General features: G+C 39.7%; 1 protein-coding gene and 1 long non-coding RNA gene across 6 annotated transcripts in view; both read right to left on the reverse strand.

Annotated features, from left to right (window-relative positions):
• Nucleotides 1-1,646: 1,646 nt before the first annotated feature.
• Nucleotides 1,647-26,524, reverse strand: part of MARCHF1 (membrane associated ring-CH-type finger 1) — an 87,421-nt gene continuing 62,543 nt past the window's right edge. For 2 of the 5 annotated variants that reach the window (XM_049631278.1, XM_049631274.1), the window contains exons 3-4: nucleotides 15,116-15,263; nucleotides 1,647-3,149 (exon numbers count right to left, since the gene is read on the reverse strand). In XM_049631278.1, the coding sequence (XP_049487235.1) occupies nucleotides 2,851-3,149; nucleotides 15,116-15,263 (447 nt within the window). In that variant the 3' untranslated portion in view covers nucleotides 1,647-2,850. Of the gene's footprint in view, nucleotides 8,055-15,115; nucleotides 15,264-26,524 lie in introns of all 5 variants that reach the window. The other 3 variants (XM_049631277.1, XM_049631276.1, XM_049631275.1) reach the window with 3 other exon arrangements.
• Nucleotides 16,471-26,524, reverse strand: part of LOC125923175 (uncharacterized) — a 31,055-nt gene continuing 21,001 nt past the window's right edge. The window contains exon 2 of the long non-coding RNA XR_007457927.1: nucleotides 16,471-26,510. This is a non-coding gene — a long non-coding RNA (uncharacterized LOC125923175). The remainder of the gene's footprint in view (nucleotides 26,511-26,524) is intronic.

Raw genomic sequence — 26,524 nt, forward strand, 5'->3', positions numbered from 1 at the left:
GGTTTTAAATGCATGTAATTATTTCAGATTGTTTGAACTATAAACAGCCATTATAGGAAAACTTTGTAAAAGATTTAAATTCAGGAGTTCAGGGTTTATATATGAAGTTCAGAAGAATAACAGCAGAATAAAAAGCTGACTGTTAACCTTCTAGGGAGCTATATATATTATTATATTCTCATTACAAGAAAGTCAAGGCTTTTGTAAGTTAATTTTGAGAATTTAGGTATGATCTTAAAACACTATGTCATATTTTCTTAAGACAGTAATGCTGATCTTTTAATTCTAGAAATGTTTTCTTAGTGTTAGGTGTGACCCTTAATAAACAAGGCCTATTAGCCAGTCCTCTCCCATTGAGAAATGAGCTATGCATTTACCAATCTTTAGATTTGTACAGAATTTAAATAGTATTTTTGGTGGTAATTAATCATTTTCCTTCCAGAGCAGACAAAAGAGATAACATTTCATTGCTTGCTGGTGACAGATTCCCTCCCACTTCCTCCCCCCCTGCCCCAGGGAATATATGTAAACAACTTGTTCCCATTGCTAAGCTCCTGGAGAAATGGATTAGTAAAAAGCTTAGGGCAATTAACAGAAAAATTGAATCAAGGTTAATCTATTGGGTGATATGCCATGGTTAAATCACCCAAAGCTTCTATTCATGAGTATTTATCTTAAAACTTTAAAATAGAAATTTAAGAGGAAGTTAATACAAATTTTAGTCTGTTTAAAGTTCATTCATTTTTTATTACACCACTTTTACCCTTATTTGTGCAGAAATTTTGGTACACTTTCGTTAACTTCAACTGGGTCTTCCCTGTGCCTTTATTCCATACCCTCCATAACAAGTTTTAAGAAAGATGTTTTAAACCTTTTGTTTCCTGACTGACCAAAAACCTTACCACTTTTCTCATGTACATACATGAAATCACACACACACACACCACACACACACACACACACACACGACATTGTTTACCTTTTCTTTATTTCTAGGAATTGGGACTATTTGGACTAAGTGTCAGCCACTACTAATATTCATATCTTTCTCCTCATTAAAAGGTTATTTCCTTTTCCTTTCTTATATGATAATCCGTGAAGAACAAGCACACTGATAATTACAAAGTGCATCGATGTGATACCCAGGTTTGTGCAATGCGATACCCATGCTTTGGTTCCTATGGCCATCACAGTTGCCTTTTCACAATAATAAATATGACAGCTAACAAAAATAAATCACCTTTTAAAATGTAGAACCTCTTTCTTTGACAGGTCACTACATCTATAATCATTAATCTAGCTCACTGCAGAATCTATCATCCACGCTTCAGTTTTACATGAATATGCAAGGAGCACGATAATCAGCTGCACATCAAACCTCAACAACTCAGTTTATTACTTATCACAAAATCTATTCAGTATCTTTACTTCCCAGCTGAGCAGGGAAATGCTGTCAGCTTTTTCAGAGTCTAAATGCTTGGTCATAACTACTCCTGTCAAGTTGATACCACTTGTGGATTAAAAAAAAAAAAAAAAAACTTACACATCTGACCTAAGAAAAATATTTAATTTCTGTTTCCTTATCATCTGTGCTTCATAGTAGCAAACAAGCTAATTTCAGAACTTTGCCACAGATCATTTCATCCTTCCCTACTTTTTTTTTTTTTTTTTTTTTTTACCTTTTAGAGAAATGGTAAGTTCACCTAACTCAGGATGTTTAATTTGATGAATGTAAGTGCTTAATAAAACTGTAATATTTGAGAGACTCTGAATAAAAGAATGAATTGAGCTGTTGTTTTTAAATATTCAACTGTTCGATGAAGCAGAGGTCCTGCCTCTAATTTTAGGGCTGTGCTATCCAGTACAGTTAATTCAAATGAAGATACGTTGTAAAGACAAAATACATACTGGATTTTGAAGACTTGGTTCATAAGAAAAAGATGTAAAATATCTCAATTTTAATACTGATGACATGTTGAAATGATGATATATAGTGTTAAATAAAATATAAACATTTCATTTAGTTTTACTTTTTCTAATGGGGCTGCTAGAAAGTTTAAAATGTATGCATATGATATGTCCTGCGTTTGTGGCTCATGTTATATATCTGTTGGACAACACTGTTTTAAGAGGGACGAGATAAAATATAGAGCCTGATAGTTGATTTCAACTTCTGTAGGTATTTAACAGTGCTAATTACACCCAAAAACCTCTGAAAATCTTTTGCTCATGACTTAAACATAATTCTAAGTATTGATCTCTTCAAATGTGTATTGCATCTATTTTAAAAACATGCATCTGTTAAAACAACTGGACTCCACTATAGCCATAAAAATCTGTTAGCCATCCAAAGTATAAATATCAAAATATGCATCCTCCCAAGTTTGCTTCTGATATGACGTAAGGATAATGTAGACAATTTCAAGCTTAAAACCAAGTATGTTTCTTATTTCTGGATGAGAGAGTTAACATTACAAGGCCTTAGAAGAAATACACATTGCAATTCAAGTCTGTATTCTTAAACTTTGTCCTGCTATCGTGAAGATGCATGTGTCCATGTAGTCTTTCGTCATTGCCTGAAAGCATCCCTCGCTCCATTGGTTCTTAATTGTCTTAGAAATCACCTCTAGCCAATTTTTCACATTTCTGTATCATACTTTGGACTGCTTCATGGGATCCTGGTCATCGGTGCCTTTTGGTCCTTTCCTTTTTTGAGCAAAGTAAGGAAGAATGAGTCAGTAGGAGAAAGGAGAAGATAAAGGAGTGAATGATTCAGGATCACTTCTGTCATTTGTAGTGGCTAAGGGCTAGAAAGATACCCTTCAGTGAAGAAACTCCCAACTGTTTGTGTCACACCGGGATGACCTCAGGGGGGCCTCCCTCTGCAGATGGCAGTGAATTTGTACCCGTTTGTGATACAGGCACCACCACAGCATCTTTGATGTCCGTGTTTATGTTACACGAGAAATTCTTCTCCTGCTTTTTGGCAGTGTCTGGGCAATTTTGCACAAAGATCACACGGTTGTAGGCCTTCAGCCTGCGCCATAACTGAACGTAGACTTTACACTGTACGTACATGAAGACAAGACCTCCCGTGAAGCCAATGGCCACCACAACCAGTTTTGTCCAAAATGGCCATTCAAGAACACCTTTGAAATAAAAAAGAGAATGTTATCACCAAGTTGTTATCAATGGACTTGGTAATTTTTTTTTTCTATGACTCCTTCAAAAGACCATGCCTGCCTACTAAATTTTGTGGATAAGAAATATATTGTTAACAGGCAGTAAAATTCTAACCAGAATTGCTTAATTGCTTTCAACTCTTTTAAAGGTACTGTTGAAAGTCTACATGAAGGAGCTCACCTACCACTATAATGGTCTTATTTCTCCTTATAGCATCAAGTATGCGACATTAGACTTTAGATACTTACTTTGACATTTATTCCTTATAGTGAACATACTAAGTGAAAGAGTCAGTTTAAAATTCTTTTAAAGGATTTTACCTTACCTAAAACCTTAAAGGTCCACCTTAAAATCTTTTAAAGGTAAAGTAATAGGTACCTTTATAGGATTGTACATTCAGGTCCCCCTCCCCACCCTCATTTCCTTTAAAATTAAATAAATGTGAAAGAAAGAAGCTGTCACATCTCACCAGAAACAATTCCTGAGTATAGGCATGCATAAAATTTAGTGTTTTAGTCATTTTTGTTTCATAAGTCTTTTTGTCGCTGAGAACCACTTTCTTACATATCAGTATTTTCTCTTAATTTCCACCATCATAACTACAAATTGTCTTTCACAATTTTTAAAACTATTTCACAAGAGTTTCTGTAGCTACAACAATATTATGAATGTTAAATACATGACAGTCAGGAGTCCATCTCTTGCCAACATCAGTATGTGTGGAGGGTATAATAGCCATCTACGTTCATGTGAAAGGCTTTAGTATGTTGGGCCAGGAAGAGTTGGTTAGAAATCCTAGTTTATGAGAGTTTCTGATTCTATTTTGGGTTATTTACTTATACCAATGGATAAAGTTATAAGAAGTCTTACCTATATTTTGTAACAGTGACATATGCTTTATGCTTCTGTAAGAAAACAGACACAAGGGCTTGTTCAGCTCTTACCTTAGTTCTACCTATGCAAGGAGAACAATCTGACACACAGACCGAGGGTAGACCAGTGGTTCTCAACAAGGGCAAGTTTTGTTTCCCAGGGGACATTGGGAATGTCTGCAGATACTGTTTATTACACCTGGTGTTGGGGTGGGGTGCTACTGACTTTTAGTAAATAGAGGCCACAGATGCTGCATAAACATCCTATAGTGTGTAGGATAGCACCCCCCCCCCCAACAAAGAATTATCTAGCCCAAAATGTCAGTAGTGCTGAGGTTGAGAATTCGTGTAGAAGATAATCATTTAAGCTTCTTAATTGCAGGGAAGATTCAGTACGCAGATCAGACATCTTGAAGTTCTCCAAATTTAGAAAGATTTTTGCTCTTGGCTACTATATTGATCCGTAGTTTCTATGTGTTTGGAATGTTTTAACCACAGACAAGCTGGAGAAGACGTGCTTTAGCTCCCATTTGGGGGGAAGTCCCCATGGGTTACATCTAACTTTCCCCTCTGTTTGCTAAATCAAACTACCAGCTGTTCTAAGAGTCTGGAGGTTTTCGATTTCTGAGGCTTTGTCCATGATATTTCTTCTCTCGGTTTTCCTTCCGTGCTTCTGCATGTCTACTGTTCCACAAAAGCCAACTAAGAAGTAATTTCCAGCTGGAAATAAACCCGCATTCTTCCAGTTTCATGTTATTTCTTCCACTTGTGGCATGTGTTAACTTTCTAACAAGTTATTTTTACTTTGGTACACCATAATCTTGACAAGCACAGAATTTATGTCAGGTTGGTCTTAATTTTCCACAGTGCCTTGCTCAGTAGCTATTTCAAGGATGAATGAAAGCTTTTGAACTTCCAACTTGGATTGCTTTGCCTCAGTCATTTTAATATAACCAGAGGTGACAGCCTTTCTTCACTTGTCCATGAAGCCCTGCTTTCATTGGTGGATAATATGAAGAATCCACTCTTGTCCTACCTCTCCTTCCTGAAATAATGGCTGGAAACCATAATATACTTGGGAATCTGGGCCATTTTCTCTAATTCTGGGAGACAGTCTGGTTCCTCCACTTTCTTTCACAATGTTCTCTGAATTGATTTTGTCTCCTCCAGTCATTTCCTTCGTAGGTTTGGGAAGTCAGGGCTCCCAGTACATCCATCAACAGTTTAGAGTGTGCAATATCCCCCTACCCTACATCCAGAAGTCATTTGGGTACAAACCCACTGTCCACGTGACATCTTCTCTCAGAGACAGCCTGATCTTTCTCTTTGGTTTTGACTAAGTGGGCACGATTTTTGTTTTCTATAAAGATATTATTGAGCAGTTATAAGATTTTACCTTGGAAAATTCACCTAAAGGACATTGTGAGAGGAGATAATATCATGGGGCTAAGTGAATTTCCAAGAATGTTTCCATTGGCAAGATGTATTTACCTCCTTTTATCGAGACTTAGTAATTTGTCTTCATGCTCAACCTTGTTGGACTCCTCAGTTCTATGGTGTCTTCTGTAAAGAAGAAAGAATGTACACAATAAGGGTGGTAGAAAAGTGAAGGCACAAAGTCTTGTTCCTTGTGGATCCTTTGTGTAAACAAGTAATTCTTGGTCCTCACTAATATATATTTGAAGCTGGAACCTGAACTTGGAAATGCCAAGAGCTCAAAGTTGTTTCTACCTGCCAGTTTGGAAGAGGAATTTGAAATTCAACTTGAGGCAATTCAACCATCTGTTCATTTCTCTGAAGCCCAAGGATCTATCTGTAGTTTTGCCTTTGTGCTTGGGATCTTTCTTCAGAAATTTCTGTAGGCTTAGGAATAAACTCTCTGTATCCCTACCTTTTAAACATTAACAGGAAACTTGCTTGGAAATTCTTGGGTAAGAATTGGAGGAGCTTGGAAGAGCAGATGTTCTGTCCACAACCATTTTCTAAGGAAATGGAAGTCTTCTCTTGTCCCCTATAATAGGTAAACCTGACTCATTCACTGTCCATATTGTCATGCCAATCCTCCACGAATGGCCAGTACATTCTCAAGCAATCTCAACATATGATTATTAGATTCTTCCAGGCCTCCTCTTTTTTTTTAAATTTTCTTATTTTTTAAAATTTACATCCAAATTAGTTAGCATATAGTGAAACAATGATTTCAGGAGTAGATTCCTTAATGCCCCTTACCCATTTAGCCCATCCCCCCTCCCACAATCCCTCCAGCAACCCTGTTTGTTCTCCATATTTATGAGTCTCTTCTGTTTTGTCCCCCTTCCTGTTTTTATATTATTTATGTTTCCCTTCCCTTATGTTCATCTGTTTTGTCTCTTGTCCTCATATGAGTGAAGTCATATGATTTTTGTCTTTCTCTAATTTCACTTAGCGTAATACCCTCCAGTTGCATCCACGTAGTTGCAAATGGCAAGATTTCATGCTTTTTGATTGCCGAGTAATACTCCATTGTGTGTGTGTGTGTGTGTGTGTGTGTGTATACATATATATATACCACCTCTTCTTTATCCATTCATCCATCGACGGACATTTGGGCTCTTTCCATACTTTGGCTATTGTTGATAGTGCTGCTATAAACATGGGGGTGCATGTGTCCCTAAGAAACAGCACACCTGTATCCCATGGGTAAATGTCCAGGCCTCCTTTCTGTAAGGGCATGTGTATGATGCGGTACTGGAGGGCCAGCCAAACAACCAACATGCTAGGAGGTCTTCTGTGAAAGGCTTAAGGTGGTCTGTAGATTCGTCCTGGGTTATGGTATTGAAGATTTTGCATAGTAGAGTTTGATGAATGTGTGGTGCTACCAGAGCCACAGAAATCAGCCCACAATCTGTAGGGAAATTTATATTCAAAGAGCAAATAAAAGCACTCTAGACAAAGAAAAGCAAATGGGCCTTTCAGCTCATCATAGACTCTTGGGAATCTGAATCTGTGCAAGATTTTTCTAGCAAGCCAGAGAGGAAAACTGGGGACTCTAGGTAAAGTTCTATAAATACTTGAATAAAAATAAAAATGAATGAAAGAATAAAATTTATAAATTATTTTCTCACATAAAAAGGTCTTCCAGATATTCCTCACTCTATTCTCCATTGGGGCTGGGTAAGTAGACATGGATTGGGACTATTTAAGGGCATTTCCCCTTCAGGAACCTGAGACTAGAATTTATTGGTCAACAGGACCACTGCCACTGACCATCTCTTCCCTTCTTTATAACATCTTCACTCCCAGAAGGCCCTCCTTCCTGGCTAATACCCTGATCCCAAAGGATTCAAACTTTTATTCAATTTCTTTGCAGACCAGACCCCAATAGGATGTTCCTTATTATGCTTCTCAAAGGCTGTTTTCCTGTGTAAAGTCCACACCCATTCTTAAGGATCATGGGTTTTATTCCCAAGAATCAGTCACTCCAGTCTTTATATCTTCATCTGTCCTAATTCAGAGTGCTATTTCATTTCCTTCAGGTATTGACAGCCTGTTACCTGGTATTCTCTTTGGTCTCAGTTTCCTCATCTTTAGTAGCTTGTTCAAAAATACTCCCACTTGGCTCACGCCTCCCTGTCACCGTGTCCTTGGGTATCCACCCCCTCCCTCATTGACTCTGGCTGTGGCCACATGACTGGTTTGGGCCAACAGGACAATAGCAAATAGGGCACAACAGAAACTTCAAAAGTGTTCCCATTGTGTGTGTGGTTTACCCTCTTGCTACTTGTTTAAACACTGCACTTGCCATGGGAAGAAGACAGGGCCAACAGGTCCTGTGTGACGAAAAACACAGCTCAGTTGTTTCTGTCATCCAACCAATTGCATGCCCATTGCCAGGCATTTGGAGGAGGCCAGCCTTGATTATACAGCAGCCAGCCAGTGTGCCAGCTGTTTGTAGACACATACGTGGATGCTGCAGAGAACAGCCAGCCAGGTCCTGGCCAGGAGGAATGCCCAACCGATCTGCAGAATTGGGAGTGAAATAAAATGCTTGTGGTTTTAAGTTAGTAAGTTTTGGGATAGTCTGCTATATAGCAAAAGATAACTGATATATCAGTTAAAAATGCAGATATTGGTAGTATTTACCTCACAAGGTTGCTAGTGTAGGTTAAATGGGTAGTTCTTGACATAGAAAGTGCTATGTAAATATAAGTTATTTTTGCCATCTGGATGATTTAAATGCTACACACCTTTCGCTGATAGAGTTGTAGACTAAATGCAAAGCTTTCACTGGTGCCTATGACTAAGACCTAACTTCAATGGGCTTCAACCTTTAGATGTCCCATCTGGACTCCAGACTCCAGGGCAATGAAAACCTCCACAACTAGGCGAGGAGAAAGTCCAGTTAGCTGCCATCCAGGCCAATGGAATTAGAACTATACCTCCTCACTCTGGGCCTCTGGGCATCTTTCCCAATCGGTAATTCCCTTCATGGAGAAATCTCACTGTGTGTTGTTAGGAAACATTTATGCCAAGACTTTCAGACCACAATGACAATGGTTTGTAAGCTGAGATGTATCCACTTTCAGACTCTTCCAGACTCATTTTCTAGCTATATTGTTTCTCTGAAAATATGTTTCTTTTAATAGAACAGGGTCCCCAGCTCTCTCCACTGGAGAAACACATGCAGGGTCACCTGTAACATCTTGCTTCTTGTTCAAATTGGGTGAACCACAGGCTCCTGGGAGGGTGTTCATAATAAAGCTGAAGATGAGGCAAATTGCTTACTTCCTCATCTTTAAAACAGTGATCCCTAAAATCTCTTCCTGCTTTTAAATTGGAATTCTCAAAGTATTCTGCATATCTTGTGTAGATCATGTAACTGGAGACACCTGGAGTGTGTCTAAAAAGGCTTTTAAAATCCCCAAACAGCAGAAGAGAACCTGCCTCATTTAACAGCTGCAGGGACAATATATATTTAGAAAAAGCATCTCATTGGTAAGTTGGGATATTTTTGGCTGGGTGCTTAGGTTATGCAGAGTTATGAAATGTGTTTGCGTAAGGGTGTGTGTGAATGATGGGGCTAAGGAGATGGTTTTCTCCTTTACTTTTGTCCTGGTTGCTTCTCTCCTGTTGCTTAAATCATTAAAAGAAAAAAAAAAAAACTCACACATTTGTAACATTTTCCTTAACTTGTTTTAATGGTGGTATTCACTGTGAGTAAAGATAAAAATACAAAAATATATAAAAGTATGAGTATATATAAGAAATATATAAATATCGGGGCACCTGGGTGGCTCAGTCTAAGCGTTCAACTCTTGATTTCCACTCAGGTCATGATCTCCCGGTCCGTGAGATGGAGCCCCATGGCTTGGCTCTTCTCTGACAGCATGGAGCCTGCTTGGGATTCTCTCTCTCTCCCTCTCTCTCTGCCCTTCCCCTGCTCACCTTCTCTCCTCTTTCTCAAAATAAATAAACATTAAAAAAAGGAATATATAAATATATATAAATTATACAAATATATATGTGTGGTATTTGTATAAACACGATGTTTCCATTTATCTGATGCAAGGTCAAGTTCATAGTATCTTTGAAAAATGTATCAGAAAGCACCTTTGAAGGGTATTCAGTCCAACTTCGTTTTTCAGATGAGGAATCTGAGCTTCAGAGTGACTATTTTATTCAGCGTAACTAGTCCGCGACTAAGGGCAGAACTAGAAGCCTGGGCTTCTGACAAGTAGCTCAAGTCACTGTTTATCATCTTTGGGTTATTAACAATAACAGTGCATACACTCACTTTAAAAAGGAATGCTTAAACAGCAGTGCTCAAATGGAAAATATATGGATTGCTGGGAAGTGATTTTTCACACCCACTCGAAGCAGATGTTAACAGCTAACGAGAATGGCACAGCCATCGTGCCTGTCTGCTGGGATCAGCCACAGCTGGCAACATTTTTTGAACCTCTACTCATATTAAATCCTCTCTGAATAATGAAGCATGGCCCCTGCCCTGGAGATGCTTAGAGGCTCACAAGTGGGGCAGGCATGAAAAAAAAAATTCAATTTGTTATGCTAGCCCCTTGTGGTGTACACATTTACATAGTTCTAGGGCGAGATTAAAATTTGCACCTGCCATATGATTTCACTTCTGTGTGGAATCTAAAACACAACAAGCAAAACAAACTGAAAACAGAAAATAGACTCTAGAGTCATAGATACAGAGAACTGTGGTTGCCAGAGGGGAGGAGGTGGGAGAAAGGTGAAATAGGCGAACGGAGGTATGAACCTCCAGTTGTAAGTAAATCATGGGGTGAAAAGTACAGCATAGGGAACACAACCAGATTGTAACAGCTCAGTGTGGTGACAGATGGTGACCACACTCAACTACGGTGAGCATTTTGTAATGTATACAGTTGTCCAATCTCTATGTCGTACACCTGAAACTAATATTGTATATCAGCTATATACTTCATTAAAAAAAAAATACTCTGCACCTACTGTCTCTCGAATAGTATAAATTCTTGTGTTTTCCTGGTCTGTATTTTTGTGTTTTGTTTTCAACACACAAACAGTATACTGGAACATTTTTCTAGAATATGTAAAGATAAGGCAGGAGGACCTTGTTCCCCCAAATTAGAGTTAGTAATGGGTGATTGAGTGTGTTAAAGTTTCGAGTACCAAGTCTTTGATATATATATATATATATATATATATATATATTTTTTTTTTTTTTTTTTTTTTTTTTGTCATTAAAGGCAACAGAGAAGAGAAGAGAGAGAGCTATCTGGGGCACCAGGCTTATTTAATCTAAAAGAACAACCATTAAAAACACATGAAGGATTTTTTTTTTTCCCTTTCAGTATTGTTATTACAGTTCAAAGAATTTTGCTGTTTTACATTCAACCTCAGTTCGGGTTGAAGAAGGACAATTTGTTCCTCTTCCAATATTTTTGAAGGTTTTCGAAATGGATTTAAAATATTTTGACTTTTAAATTTTGCAGTTTTTTCAGACGTTAAAAGTAAATTCAGGCTCAGCACTCACAGTCCCAATGCCAAAGGGAGATTAAAATAATAACAACTCATACAGATGCCCACACTACCTACAAATGTGTACTTTGGGAAGTCAGGCTTTAAATACAATCTGGACATAAGTACAGATGGTACCCTTTGCAAAAGTCACTATAGTTTCCATCTGAAATTATCCAAGTTAGGTAGGAACTGTCCCACTGGCAAGTGGGTCTGTAGGAAGTCATGGATATGGTTTCCTGATGAATATCTTGCTGCCTAATTCAGAAGCTCTGAACACCAAAGATAAAATTCATCTCATTTCCACTTGCTCTTAAGAAACTGAAAATAATTTTTAAAAGTATACAGTAGAAAACTGACCTGACCCTGGACCATGTATATATATATATATGGCCATATATATATATGGCCTTTGATTATCATTCAGTATTTTCTGAATCTGAGGGACCTGAGTGATAATTCATTTGGGAGACTCTGGCCTGAAATCCTGCATCCACCCAGAACTGAGGTGGGGGGCAGGCATTTTGAAGAAAAGTTCTACAAGAAACATGAAAGGTAGGAAAGTGTGAGCATGGGGTATGAGGCACTCACACTTCATCATTCCTTCTACAACGTTGACTGGGCAACTTTCCAGGTCCCTGACACAGTGCTCAGCCCCAGGGATATATGCTGGAGAGCGATCTGTCCTTCCCTGAGCTCAGAGTCTATTGGTGCCAGGAGACTTACAATTAAATGAGCAATTACAATAGTATGTGGTAAGTTTCCTGGTATAGCAGAGCTTCTCATCATGTCTGCAAATACCATGACATAGGGGATAATTAAACCTAAACCTCTGGGGATAAAACTCAGGCTTTGTAGGGTATAGAAACTCCACAGGTAATTCAAATATGCAATCAAAATGAAGTGGGTTAAGTGCAGGATGCTAGGTGAGCACGTTTCTCAATACTTGGCATCAGAATCACCCGTTGGCTTCTTAAGCACAGCCCTACTGGGCTCTGTCCTCAGAATTCCTGGTCCATAGGTCTGGGGTGCAGAGAGGCCAAGAATTTGCATTTCTAACAACTGCCCAGGTGCTGTTAATGCTATCAGTCCCAGGAACCATTTTGAGAACCACTATGGTAGTAACAATTGTTCTAGCTCAGGTTGCTGAAGCAGGTGTCCCAGAGGAAGTGATATTTAAGGCAACCTGCAAAGGCTGAGTGGGGGTTGAGCGGTGTGAGAACACAGAACAGTGTTTGAATGTGTGGTGGACAGAAGCTGGAGGAAGGTTTCATGTAGAGGGAAAAGCTGAGCAAAGGTCTAGAGCCCCATTTGTGGGGCTGAACGAATGTTCAGAATAATTGGCTACAACCAGGTCATGGTGGGGGCAGGGAAGGGGGCAATTTAGTCACATTAAAGAGTTTGGGATATATTTTAAGAGTAATGGCTAAGTAGGGATAGGATGTGATCAGATGTGTGTTTTGTAAATTTGCAATGAATACCTCATTGGGCATGGGTTAAAGGTGGGCAGAACTGGAGAAGGTCTAGTAAAGATACTGTTGCAGGTGTTCAAGTAAAAGGATAGTTTGCACAAGGATGAGGGCAGTCAGGAAAGAGAGACAGGGACAGATTCCAGAGACCAATGAGGCAGAATAATAGGATTTGGTGATTGAAGGCAGAAGTTGGGGAGAGGGAGAGGAGAAATGACAGTCCAAATGGATTTGGCAACAGGTGTTTGTAGTAATGCCTTTCCCACGGGTGTTAGGGTGGACAGCGGTAGTAGATTAAAAGTTTGGACACATTGAGTTTGGGGTGCTTGGAAGACCTTTAAATGGAGACGTTCAGGAGGTCGATGCCTGATCTGGAGTGCAGTATGAGCTGGAGATAAATTTGGAGCTTGGTTCTCAGCATAGAAATGACAACTGAAGGCATGAGGGTATCCAGGAGCACTGGAGAATGAGCAGGCAGAGTGAGATAAATGGAAGGAAGCTTGGGGCCAAGGGTTTCTTGGGTTCTGGAGACTTTGGTTGGCTGAAGTTGAGATAGTCCTGTTCATTGTAGGAGAAATGATCACTGTTCACTCACTTGTCTCAGAAGTGGGATTGAGTAAATGAATGTAAGGGAGAGGTTCTAGACTGTCTGTATATGGGTGACACAAGATTGCTTCTTCTCATTATGTCCAGGACAGGTGCTCATAATCTTCCTTCCCTCTCATGTGGCCAGAGGAGAACAGGAGGGGCCCTGCTGGTATCATGGCGACCGCTGGGAGAAGGCAGGGCTACACTGGGGCCGATCTATGATTCTCAAACACTGAACTCTAAATCAGACATCTACAACTGCTTATCCCTGGCTGTTAGGGCTGCCCTTGATCGCTAGGAAAACACTTGAGTCTGAAGATCTTATACCGGGGTGTGCTAAGGTGAGGGTGGTGGTGGGGTGCCTCGTTGTTGTTCTATACGTACATGACTGCTGTGTATGGCACACTTTCTGTTACTTAGCTTGGGCCCGTCCCTGTAAGTATAGGGGGCGTGGGTTAAAAAAAAAAAAAAAAAAAAAAAAAAAAAGTCCTATCCTCAGGAAACTTATTCCAGGGATGTAACAGACATGTTTTAAAAATCCAGTATCTCAGGACTAATGCATAATGTAGTTGTAAACAGTCTAGTCTGGTACACACTGTAAATATCACTGTCATATGGAACTGAAACACAAACACAACTTGCACCGACCCGTTTTCCTAGCCACCACATCGCCGCGCAGCAGGCGGGTCCTCACAGTCCCTTCCTCCCCAGCCGCTTCTCCAGCGCCCAGAGCGCGCGCTGGTGCTCCCTGCTGCCACCGAGCGGGCAAGCGTGAGAATGGCACATTGCTCCTGCTGTTACGAACCCAAAGAAAGGCAGAAATAACAGAACTTGTCCTTTTAATATTCTTTTCCTTCTTCTTTCTTTCCCTCACTTCCTCTCCCTAACTTCCTGTCACCTTTTTATTTCTTTCAGTTTCTTTCTTTGAGGGAAGCAATAGGCATTTTTGAGAATACTACAAGCTTACAGTGTTATCATCTGAACAATTTCTCTTTTTAAATTCACCAGTGGCTTAATATTGTGTGTTTGTTTTTTTTCAAGGGTTGATGGTGGGGGTGCTTCTGGGAATATTTCTCATTGTTTTACCAGCTATGATTTATGCCATATGTGGAAGCTGGTAGAGCCTGATGAGAAATGGAGCTGAGTACATTCAGAAGTGAAAATAAACAGTCTATTTTTTATTCTGCTTTAAATGACCTATCTTTTTCAGATCCTAGAATCTGCCTTAATGATTTTTGAAACAGCTTTCTTTGTAGGCTTGACACCATCCTTCACAATTAAACTCAGTATGGCTAAAATTTCAAACCATAGTGTTAATCTACTCCTATCAAATTATATGGTACTAATTAATAAGGTATAACATATTTCTCTAGTAGAGTATCGTCTTATTCATGTTTTAAAAGAAGCAATGACTATAGTGAATTAAACTAAATGAAAAAACTTCCACTTTCACAACTGTTTGCTTTTTCACATCAGGCAGAACATGATTTAAAAAAAAAATTTTTTTTAATGTTTATTCATTTTTTGAGAGAGAGCGTGCAAGCAGGGGTGGGGCAGAGAGAGAGGGAGACACAGAATCTGAAGCAGGCTCCAGGATCTGAGCTGTCAGCACAGAGTCTGATGTGGGGCTTGAACTCACAAGCCATGAATGAGTTCATGACCTGAGCTGAAGTCAGACACTTAACCAACTGAGCCACCCAGGCTCCCTAGGCAGAACATGATTCTTAATCAGTTCCTGAAAAGCCTGAAGTGATGTAGGACATCTATATATTTCTCTTTACCAATGTTTATATGGACTTGATAAATTTTGTACCTCAGCGTGGGACCCTAGGCATTCAATCAGAGTATTTATAACATAACTGGAGATGACTTAATTGCCAGTACTGGTTTTTGCTAGCTTATCACACATGAAGACCTAACAGGGGAAATAGCTTCCCTACCCACCTCTGATGTCATCAGAGAAACCAATAGGAGGAAAAAAGAAAAGAGACATGCTCTTACCATTATCATTGCCTTGCTTGATTTCTTCCGCTGTCCGATCTATTAATACATACAAAGACCAAACCACACAGGTGATCGCGATTACGTGGAATGTGACAGAGCAGAATATTTTCCTCCTTTCGCTGGTGGTCATCTGTAGTTTCTCCCACTGCAATTGTAAATGAATCACTTACAATACTGAATTTCTGACTAGGAAACTTGGCCCCCCATTTATATGCCAGACATTGACAATGAATGGAGGAGAAACATAAGATATCTGCAATTTCAGATGACACGACAACATTCAAATAAGTCTTTCTGTTGGGAAAGATACGAGATCATAACCCCTGGAGTTATATATAACTTAAATATATATTAAAATGAAAACAAATATTTTCCTAAACAAATTAAATCAAGTAATTTCTGTTTTGCTGGCCTGTAGTTTTCTTGTCTATAACACAGATGGGATAGTTTTACAGCTGTACAATTTTTGGAAAAGATTTCCTTCAGGTTTCTGCATATCTCCCTCCTTTGTGGTACTAGATTATAAGTAGTAATAAGTAATCTCTTCTCGGATTAACACATAACCGGATATAGTGTTGCATTCTTGAACGTATGTACATTAACAGGTACTTGAACGGCTGAATGGTATCTGTGAAAGCCAACATCTGTTCACAGCCCTTTTCCGAGAGAACACATTTTATCATCTGGGCAATGGGAGAGAATCCGAGGAAGGCCCTTCAAGCACAATCTTGATTTTCTGCTACCACTACCGTCAAAATCACTGGCCCTTAGGCACACTCCTCAGGAAGCTGAGGGCTGATCCCTCTTGGGGGAGGAAGAGGACCACAATTTTTACTGTAGTAAGTTCAGGTTTGTATGAGGAAACATGTCCATTATTTACTTCGGAGAAACAGACTCAAAATTTTAATGCCTTGACGGTTACAGTATGACTTCATTTTTGTTAGGAATTGTGCCTTTATTTTTCGCTGCACCATTTCTAAAGGGAAATCAAATCGCTGTGATTTTTGTCACATCGATGTGCCAAACTTTGAAGAATCCGTGATTTCTTTTTCCCATTCTTATTATGCTCTTGCTAAAGCAAACTCTTTAGAACTTCAGAAGACCCCCATTCCTTTCCCACCCATCCCCACGTCCTCAGTTGAAAACAAGAGGGCATATGTTCATGCTCCATAAGTCCTGACTCTGCCACCAGCTTTGAGACAGAGGTAAAGTTGCTTAACCTCTCTGAGCCAATCGCTTCATCTCTGTAAGATATAGATTGTGGCAGAGACTGTAACAGAGAGGTATGGGGAGAGGAACCTTCTTCTTTTCTGCCTTTATTAACAGACTAATTCTGTGAGCGTTGGCATTGTGGCCAGCTAAAAGCTACCTTCCAACCTTCCCTGACAGAGGTGGACAATGACTGGTTTCCATCAATGACATGAGATGACTATCTACTGGGATATTGAGTTCTTGTCTTCCTGGCACAGGAACTTCCCCTTCTTCCTTTCCTTCAGTTTTTCTTCTTTGTTACCTGGAATTCATAATTAATGGTAGGAGTCCCAACAGCTTCTTGCAAGCCCCAGGGAAAGTCTTGAGAATTGGAGAGACTCAGCCTGATGAGCAACAGCTTCTCTCTGGATGCCCACTTTATATGCAGGGAAAATAAAGCTCTGTCTAATTAAGCCACTGTTTCTCAGGACTCTGCTACTTGCTGTCAAATGCAACCCCTGATAGAAGAGTTAAATTGATACTTCCTAACGTGCCTTCCATTCTGACGATTAAGATCCTATAATTTCATTTGTAAGAAAGCACAATACTTAACATCTGGTCATGATGCGCCAGAAAGCTTTGTAAACACTTTAGAGAAATAAATGTTATATTTCCAAACACCATCCATTCCTCCCCTACTGGCTAGTCATCACGCAGTTTTCCTTATAAAGGGTCTGTTAGAACCAATGAAAAAATCACACTTCATCTTGTACTTTCTTTTTTGATTAAACTGTATTTTATATATTATATCAAACAAATAATGGAGAAATCTTGGTAATGCGCCTATGGGAGAACCAGATGCTTCAGTCTAGGCTCTACGTGTAATTAATCGACACTGAACTGAGAAGGTTTTCATATGTGTATCTTGGCTTTTATCTAAACTTCATACCATCTCTGTGAAAGACTGATGTTTAAAAATCTGTTTTGTCATTGATTTATTGTCACGTTAATCTGAATAACCTGTCTCATTGTAAAACAGAATATTATCATTTGGCAATAGCATTTCGTGATTTAAGGACCGTTGTGAATTATCTTTATATCCAGTATGACCAAATAAAAACTGCCGGATGGTGCAGAAAGGCAGCTTTACACGTTCACATTTCCTAAATGTTCCAAGCGGATGAAAACATGTTCAGTAACAAAATATCCCTACCAAATCAACCGTCACTTGTAAAACTGGCTTAAAAAAGAACCTTAAGAATTGTGTCTTCTTAAGTCTAAGGAGCATTTTGATGAGGTGGCTGAGAACACATTCTTCAAATTTAATGAGGCTCAAATAAAAAAAATATGAGTGGGGCTGACAAGGATGGACCAACTCATTTGTAAAGATTCCTTCTGGTTCCAGACAATAGAAGGTCTGAAGTTGTCACTTCCTAATCTCAGTAGCATTTTAAGGAGAAGTGAAGTGTAAAGGGACCATCAAACTTCCCTGCTTCCCTTTATAAATTCTTACAGGGACTATTCTGGAATGCATGAGACATCACAATGCAATACCACAGTGGTAAATTGGTGAATGCAATACCACAGTGCCCTCTTTCTAATAATTACATTATTGGACACAATATTCAGCACTGAGCATTAACAGAAATCAGTGTATTTTGTAAAATGTTCACCCGTATTCTTGTGTTTTCAGGTTTATATATAAAGTTTGAATACATTTTGTAAGGCTTTACAATGAGGAATGGATTGAAAGGCAAGGATAGAAATCTTTTAACAAAGCTGTCATGAGGGGCACCTGGGTGGCTCAGTGGGTTGAGTGGCCAACTTTGGCCCAGGTCATGATCTCACGGTTTGTGAGTTCAAACTCCGCACGGGACTCCCTGCTGTCAGTGCAGAGCCCCCTTCGGATCCTCTGTCCACCCCCCGCCCTCCCTGCACATGATCTGTCTCTCTCAAAAATAAACATTAAAAAAAAAAACAAAACCAAAGCTATCATGAAAGGGCTCTAACTTAATATTTGGGATGCTGAAATTGAATATCAGTTCACAAAATATTCTGTTACAGGAAAGCGATAATCTGTAGGAATGCACACAGCATTTTCACCACCCCCCCCCCCATCCACTTGTACAAAATAATGTGTGCTGATGCCCATCAGACCCCAGTCCGATGTTTACCACTGGGACCTCTCTGAAGGGGGATATCAGACAGGAGAGCTGCCCCCCACCCTCCGTCAGTGTGGCCCCTGCTCAGCAGCAGTGTGGTGTCAGCATCACCTGGGTGTTTGTTTGGGATGCAAATTCTCATGCACCACTTCTGAGACGTCTCTGCATTGGCCTTCCCAAAGGCACACAGAAAATAGTAACGTCTGGCCCGTCATTGATGACACACAGCTCTCTGCCAGGGGAACAACCTCACCTTTGTCTTACTACCAGCAGGGACAGCAGGGTCACTGCCATTCCTCTCTAGATTATTCAGGCCTGAGTCACATATCCATCTACAAATCCCTCAGTTTTAAGATGACACATGTCTCTCCAAGGAGACTCAAGGAAGCTGGTGGAAATAAGTCAGCAGCTCCCTTTCCCTTCCTTGAGGGACAAGGGTCAGTGATACACCACAGCACACCGTCCAGCTGTCTATGACTCTTTGCACCGCCAACCCCCTTGTCCACCCCCCGTCAATCGCTCAGTCCTCTTTTACACTTCCAAAATGAGGGATTAGCTAATGTTGGCAAAACCAGTGTGGCAAAATCTTAGCACCTCCTACGTGGGTAGTCTTGGACCTTGCTGTCTTTGGATCTCTAGGTCTTTGGTACCTGCTTTATTGCTCTTGGCCTTTGGTCCCTTATGGAAACCCCTCAACAATGGAAAGAATTGAGCAGAGCTCTGTTATTCACTTTGAATCATACAACTAGATTTTTTTCTGAGGACTTCTGAATTGGAGTATAAATTGATGCATTTATACTCACATTGTTTCTGTGAAATGTTCCATTTGTGCTGGCTGAATCAAACTGTGAAGGTTTTCTAGTTTAAGTCACTTGTATTCTTATTCTGTCCTAACATATAAATTAAAAAGTACCATCCAATAAGAATGCTTTTGTAAATCTTTGTATCAGAGAAGAATAGAGGACGCTTATTTGCACACTATCAAAATACACGGGCTAAGGAATGCTTTACTAAATCCATTTCTTTTTCTTCCTTGACATAGTTTCCACTACATTTTCTAATTTTCTTAACAGCCATTGAAACTGGATTATCAGCAAAGCTACAGAATGATGGAGCAAATAACTACCACCAGGTGGCGCCAGGCCCAAACTGTACTAGTACCGAGAACAGTGCCTTCCAGGAGCTCCCAGCCAGCCAGCTGAGCAAGCTCTTCCTGGATATTTCAACAACCCAGCATAAATGCAAAACCACACTTAACTGTCACTCCCTGTCAGAGCACTTAAAATTTTCCGAACCGACTTACATAGTAGAGTTTTACTTCATGTGAGTAAAAATAATATCCGGGGCGTCTAAAGTTTACTACATTATCTATAAGCTTTAGTAAGATATATTGTGCCAGAGGATAGTAAGTAAACGTTCTGAGGCTTATAATATTGGTGCAGTTTCTAGAGGGTCCACTGGTATGGGGCTGTGGTTCCTTCTTTCTTTTCTTTTCTTTTTTTTTAAATTGAAGAATAGTTGACCCACAATGTTAGGTTAGTTCCAAGTGTGCAACGTAGTGATTAACAAGTCCATATGGTACCCTACGCTCACCACAAGTGTAGCTACCATCTGTCACCATACAACACAATTATGACACCATTGACTATATGCCCTATGCTGTACTTTTTATTCCTGTGACTTAGTCATTCCATAACTAAAAGCCTGTATATTCCACTCCCCTTCACCTATTTGCCCATCCCCTACCTTCTCCCTGGCGACCCTTTTCCTTCTTCTCTGTATTTATGAATCTGTTTCCTGGGGCAGTGGTTCTTTTCTTTTCTTTCTTTTCTTTTCTTTTTTTTTAATGTTTATTATTTATTTTGAGAAGAGAGAGAGTGCAAGTGGAGAAGAGGCTGAGAGAGGGAGAGAATCCCAAGCAAGCTCTTCACTGTCAACTCAGAGCAGAGCCTGATGCAGGGCTCTAACCCAACCGTGAGATCATGACCTGAGCCTAAATCAAGAGTGGCATGCTTAATCAACCCAGCCACCCAGGCACCCCTGGGGTAGTGGTTCTTAAAGAGTGTTCCCCGGAAGCAGCATCAACTTGGTTCTTGTTTAGTGTTCAACTAAACATGGAGGCCGTGGGGCTGAGATGGCTTTAATGCCAACACAGCCTACCTAAGCAAACCAAAATCTAAGCCTATAAATGCCTGAAGGTTCGGAAATGGAAACCTAAGGATAAACCAATCACAGTCAACTAGGCTTTGAGCTACAGCCAATCAAATTATTTCCGTTCTTCCCTCCCGCCCTTTCTCTGTATAGTCTCTCCGCTGGATCCTGTGGGTAAAGAGCTCCTAACACTTCTGGTTTTGTGCTGCCGGATTCAAACTGAGTTTTGTTCACATAAACTCTTACAAATTTTAATATGCCTGAATTGAGTTTTAACATTAGAAATGCAATATTTTGTGCCTAACACCAGACTTACTCAATCAGAAGCTCTGGAGGTGGGGCCCTACAACCATGTTTTAACTAGCTCTCAGGTGATTCTGATGCAAGGTAGACTTTGAGCACCACTTGTCTAATGACACTTGGCAGAGTTGTATGGTGACCTCAATGATGCCTATACTAGAAGTAGCACTTGTCACTCCCTGTCATAAACTGATTAGTAGTTCAGGGAAGGAAAATCAACAAACCAGGTTGGTTACTTGGCTGTGATATAAGTATTTCAGGTTGAATGAAAAAAATCACAACATCAGTGAATCTGTTTGAAATAAAATAAAATCATTTGTCATTAGCTCATTAATCACTAAACAAACCATTTTGCTTTTTATTTTAATTTTCAAATTAGTGTTTAGGTACACGAAAACATATTAAAACTAATAAAATGAAAACATAGTAAAACTAATTTCATTAGTTATAATTCAAATACTGTGGGAGAGAACCAAACAAAAGACTCTTTACATCTATAAGGCCTAACTCTTGAGAACTTAATTCCCAAATTCACAGACATGCCTTGGTAAATAATTTCTCTCTTAAAAATGGATTGGAGAACCCTGGAGGAAACTGTGACCTCTTCAGGCTTGTATTTATTTATTTTTTAAATGTTTACTTATTTATTTTTGAGAGAGAAAGAGTCAAAGAGAAAGAGAGAGAGAGGGAGAGGGAGAGAGAATCCCAAGCAGGCTCTACACTGTCATTGTAGAGCCCGACATGGGGCTCAATCCCACAAACCATGAGATCATGACCTGAGCCAAAATCAAGAGTCAGACTCTTAACTGACTGAACCACTTCTTCAGGCTTTTAGTGATATTTACCACAAACCTGATGAAAGGTAGGAAACAAGAAAGCCAGGTTGAGATGTGGAGGGTGGGTAGTTAAGCTCACTGATTAGTTAAGGTGCTTATTATCTGACACAAGTCAGAAAGTGTACATGATTCAAGCTGGTACATGATTCAAACTGTGTACATAGATCTCCTGGCTTTCTTAGTGGGAGCCCAGATCTCAAATGTTATATCCAGAAATTCTCTGTGCGACTACTATAATCTGAAATCAGCCTCCCCACTCGTCGCCCAGTTCTCTCTTCCACTTTTGGTCCACTGATACTAATTATTTAACATCTTTCATGCAAGGTCCAATGTGAGGGGCATTCTATACTTTTGACTGAATGCAGCTCCTTTGTTTCTCTTGACAACAGGACAGAAGGAGATGGTCTTGCACTGCAAGAAGGGTTAGGATCTATATCCAAAAAAATTGCGAGCGCGAATAGTGAGGTATGGGCTGTGTGTCCAGATGAACCTTCAAAATCTCCACTCGAAATATACAGCATGAACAGCTACCATCTGGGGGTCATTTGAGCATGTGGTGATTTAAAGTTGGGGAAAACAGTCATAGATACCCAGCTTACGTAAAAATAATGCTGCAAGTAATTGGCCAGTCTTACTGAGACACAGTTTATACATTTTCCCACAAAGAGGAGGAACACTTGGGAACCTGGAATCAACGGCTACATCCTGCTACTGCTTGGTCGGTCTCCTTCGGCATTTATTGTTGCTAATGGGCACTACCTGAACATGGAGGGAAGTAAGAATAAAAATTGTTCAGTTCTGGGAATCTTTTATAATTAGAAGTAGTTTTCAGACTTGGCTGTGTAACAGAATCCCCTGGGGAGCTAGTTCCCAATATGCATACCCAGGCCTGGCTGAATCCAACACTGAGGAATGAGCTGTGCAATTTCACAATGTACTCTGTGTCTTCGATTCAAGGTGTACTTGTTAAAAATGAGGGCTCTGGGTTCAAATCCTGACTCTACCACTAAATGCTGTGTGATCGTGGGTGAGTTATTTCAATTTTCTGTCTTTCCATTTCCTTACCTATCAATCGTGATAAGAATAGTACCTACTTTACAGGGTCAAGTTGAAGTGAGTTAACGCACATAAGTGCAGAGCAGTTCCATGTACTTAAGAAGAATTCAATAAAGTTAGTGGCTACCCTAGCTTGGAACTTGCAGCACTGTATCCAATTAAACTTCAATTGTCTTTATCTTCTAGAGTGATGCTTCTTGTTGATAGCTGATCACCGAAGGATGAAGGAAGGATGAGCTGGGGTTTGTTCATACACAATTAAGGCAGCCAAAGCCACCCATCTCCATCTATTTTCCAATTTCAAATAGATTTTTTTTCTGAATACTGAGTCTCATAGCAGGGAAATACAGTCTGTTTTTGTTAACTATTTGTACAAAGAAGGGCAAGTGGGTAATTTACTCTGCATAAACTAGGTAGAATCATACAAAAGGCTGCACGATGAGAGCTTCTTTTCTGTTAGGATTGGAAAAAATATATCACAGGTTGCAATACATGCGCCCGTACGTTTTCATTCTTTTTTGTTTGGAAATTCAATTCAAAATGTTATGTTAAGACTTCCCAAAGAAATACTATTTTGGGTGACAGTTTTTATAAAAGGTTGAAGCGACTCAAACATCCCAAATAAAAAAGCATTAATGTGGGTGTGTGGATTATAATGATGTCTTTCTTGAGGAATGGAGAACATGAAAGCCAGCCTGATAGGAAACATCCAGAAACCCACCCCAGGGCTGCCATTCTTTCTTAGTGATTGCACAACCCAAGAAGTTACCTAAGAATGGATAAGTGAAAGAAATAGCTCATTCTCCTCCAAAAGTAATTAACTTGAATTTTATACACAATTACTCTTAATACTTACTTTTCAAAAACAAATTTTTTTTTAAAAATTTTTTTTTCAACGTTTTTTATTTATTTTTGGGACAGAGAAAGACAGAGCATGAACGGGGGAGGGGCAGAGAGAGAGGGAGACACAGAATCGGAAACAGGCTCCAGGCTCCGAGCCATCAGCCCAGAGCCTGACGCGGGGCTCGAACTCACAGGCCGGGAGATCGTGACCTGGCTGAAGTCGGACGCTTAACCGACTGCACCACCCAGGCGCCCCTCAAAAACAAATTTTTTGAGCCAACTGCTCTATAGTACTTTAGAGAAGAGTTCATACTACTTTACAGTATTTACAGTAGTGCTCAGAAAGAGCCCAGTTGAGTAGAAACGTAGAGATGTTATATCAGGGCAAATCTAACTTATAACAAAAATCTAAGCATCACTGAAATACCATTTGAAAGCTCTAGGAAAAGGTGCACTTATTTACGCAATAGTAAGAAAAAAATTGTATCAATATGCTTATCACATTAGCTTACGATGTGAGTAATAAGTTACTAAGAATCATGCTGATGCAGAGAAAGGTGTCAATTACCCTATAAGAAATGGTCGAAATGCAAAGACACTAGTAGAATCAGAGGCTAAGAGAACACAGAAGATGTTGGAAAGAGCCAGGCCGGGGGAGGGGGGGGCAGGAAACAGGGAGAATTAGGGGCCGCATGGGGGGCAGGTGGTGAGAAGCATAAAGTGACAGTCAGGCCAAACAGGCAAGAAGCCACATGCTCAGAGATGCTTTGGAATGAAGTGAATGAGAACACAGACTCTGGGGTCAGGCCAACCTGGACTAGAGTCCCAGGCAGGAAGTCTCAACTCCCTGATGTTGACTCTGATGTCGGGCAAGTAACCCACCTCCTCAAGCTCCAGTTACCTCACTGGTAAAATTGGGATGATCTACTATGTCTTATATAGGGTATTTGTTAGAATTATACACGGGAACATCCATAATAGTTAGCATTTAATTAACCCTCAAGTAAACCAGGGGTCCTTAACTGGTTTGTAAAACCAAGTTCCATATAGTTCTTAGGCCCATCGTGGGTTCACAAATATTAATTTTTGAATTCCTTGAAATGTAATAAACTCAGTTCTCTTTAGTCCCCACCACTCTCTGGTTTACACCCTGCTTACTTTACTCATTTATATTACCTGCTTGGTCCAACAGAATTTGTGATCCTTGAGGTTTTAGCCTCAATAAACAAGGTTTTTCAGAGATAGAAGCCATGGGGTAAAAAACATATAATACTTTCTGAAAAGACCTGTGGATCTTAGGTGTGACTCAAGGGGTCTCAAGGACCACTAGGTACTAAAAGATGCTCAGAAGGAGATCTGGAAGACCCAAGTTATTGTACTGATGCGCTGGAAGGCGTTTATGGAAACTGCTATGTGAGAATATCAACAATACAGGTATAAATAGTCTAAAAATTTGTCGTCAGTAGATACAAAGTGACAAAAATATATGGGGGCACCTGGGTGGCTCAGCTGGTTAAGAGTCCGACCGACTCTTGGTTTCTATCTCACGGTTTCTGGGACTGAGCCCTGAATGGGGCTCTGTACTGACAGCACAGGAGCCTGCTTAGGAATCTCTCTCTCCCTCTCTATGCCCCTCCTCCACTCACTCTCTCTCTCTCTTTCTCAAAATAAATAAATAAGAACTTAAAAAATTGTAAAAGCCTATTAGCTATCTTAAATTCAGTCAAACTTACCAGGATTAAAATTCTCTCTTTTTGTAAAATGTGTGTATATTACATACTAAATATATATACATAAATATGAATTTGATGCTTAGTAAACATGTTTTCTTATAAACGCTCTCCCGAGCTCCCATTGTTTCCATTCAAGAAATTCATAAGCAATGAGATTTCCTTAGATTTGAGCAAGGTGTTTTTAAGTATAAGAAAAAAAAAAAAAATTACTGAGTACAATCATCCACTAGAGGGTGCAATGATGTCACAAATGAAGATGAGAGGGGAAAAAAAAAAAAAAGAAAGAACTGGACAGCTAGGTCTGTCTAGAGGGGAGATGTGCTAGAGGTACTCTGGCAGATCCGCATCAGAATTGACATGGTAATAGTTAAAATGGTAAATTCTGAGGCTCTGTCCCAGATCTGTATGAGGATCTAGAAATCTGCATTCTCAATAAACATTCCCAACTGATTTTTATGTATGCTGAAATTTGAGGATTACTTTTCTGAGGAAATAAAAATTTAGGGAAATATTTTAGGGAGAAAGTGTCATTTCTAATATTTTTCCACAAGAGTGAAAATATTTCTACCTCCCTACCAACCCCCTCAACCCCCCCCCCCACCGCCAAAAAAAATTTCACCCTAATCTGGGCTGATTAGTATTGTCATGTAAGAACACAAATTACTTAGAGACTTAAGAGATGCACTTAAATAAAGTTTATTTTAAAATATTCAACCAATACTTGGTTGTCTGTCTTTTCTTGAGTTCATGGTGAAAAATACCATATCATACATTCTGGAAGAGAGATCAGTGTGTTACCACTTCAGGCATGCTGAGCTGTCAGAAAATCTACGGTGCTGTGTCCGTGGGGATATTTCATTATGGGATGTGACTTCATAAAGAAAACAGAGAGAATAACTGGATCACATTCCATAAAAATGGCATATTCCTTCTTCTCTACAGATTTAAGACCTTGCGTAGGACTCCTGGAATTGCCACTGCCCTCTATGATGTTCTTCCCCAGAAGAAATAAACATGCCTCAGAAATATATATTCCTCATGTTTATTTCATTTGTAAGTATCTCCTTTCATCCATGTGCATGTGGGTCTTCATAGGCTATTGCTTGCTGGCTCTTTGTACCTAAAATGATCATT

This window comes from Panthera uncia, chromosome B1 (assembly GCF_023721935.1).
Source record: "Panthera uncia isolate 11264 chromosome B1, Puncia_PCG_1.0, whole genome shotgun sequence".
In the NCBI taxonomy this organism is placed as follows: domain Eukaryota; kingdom Metazoa; phylum Chordata; class Mammalia; order Carnivora; family Felidae; genus Panthera; species Panthera uncia.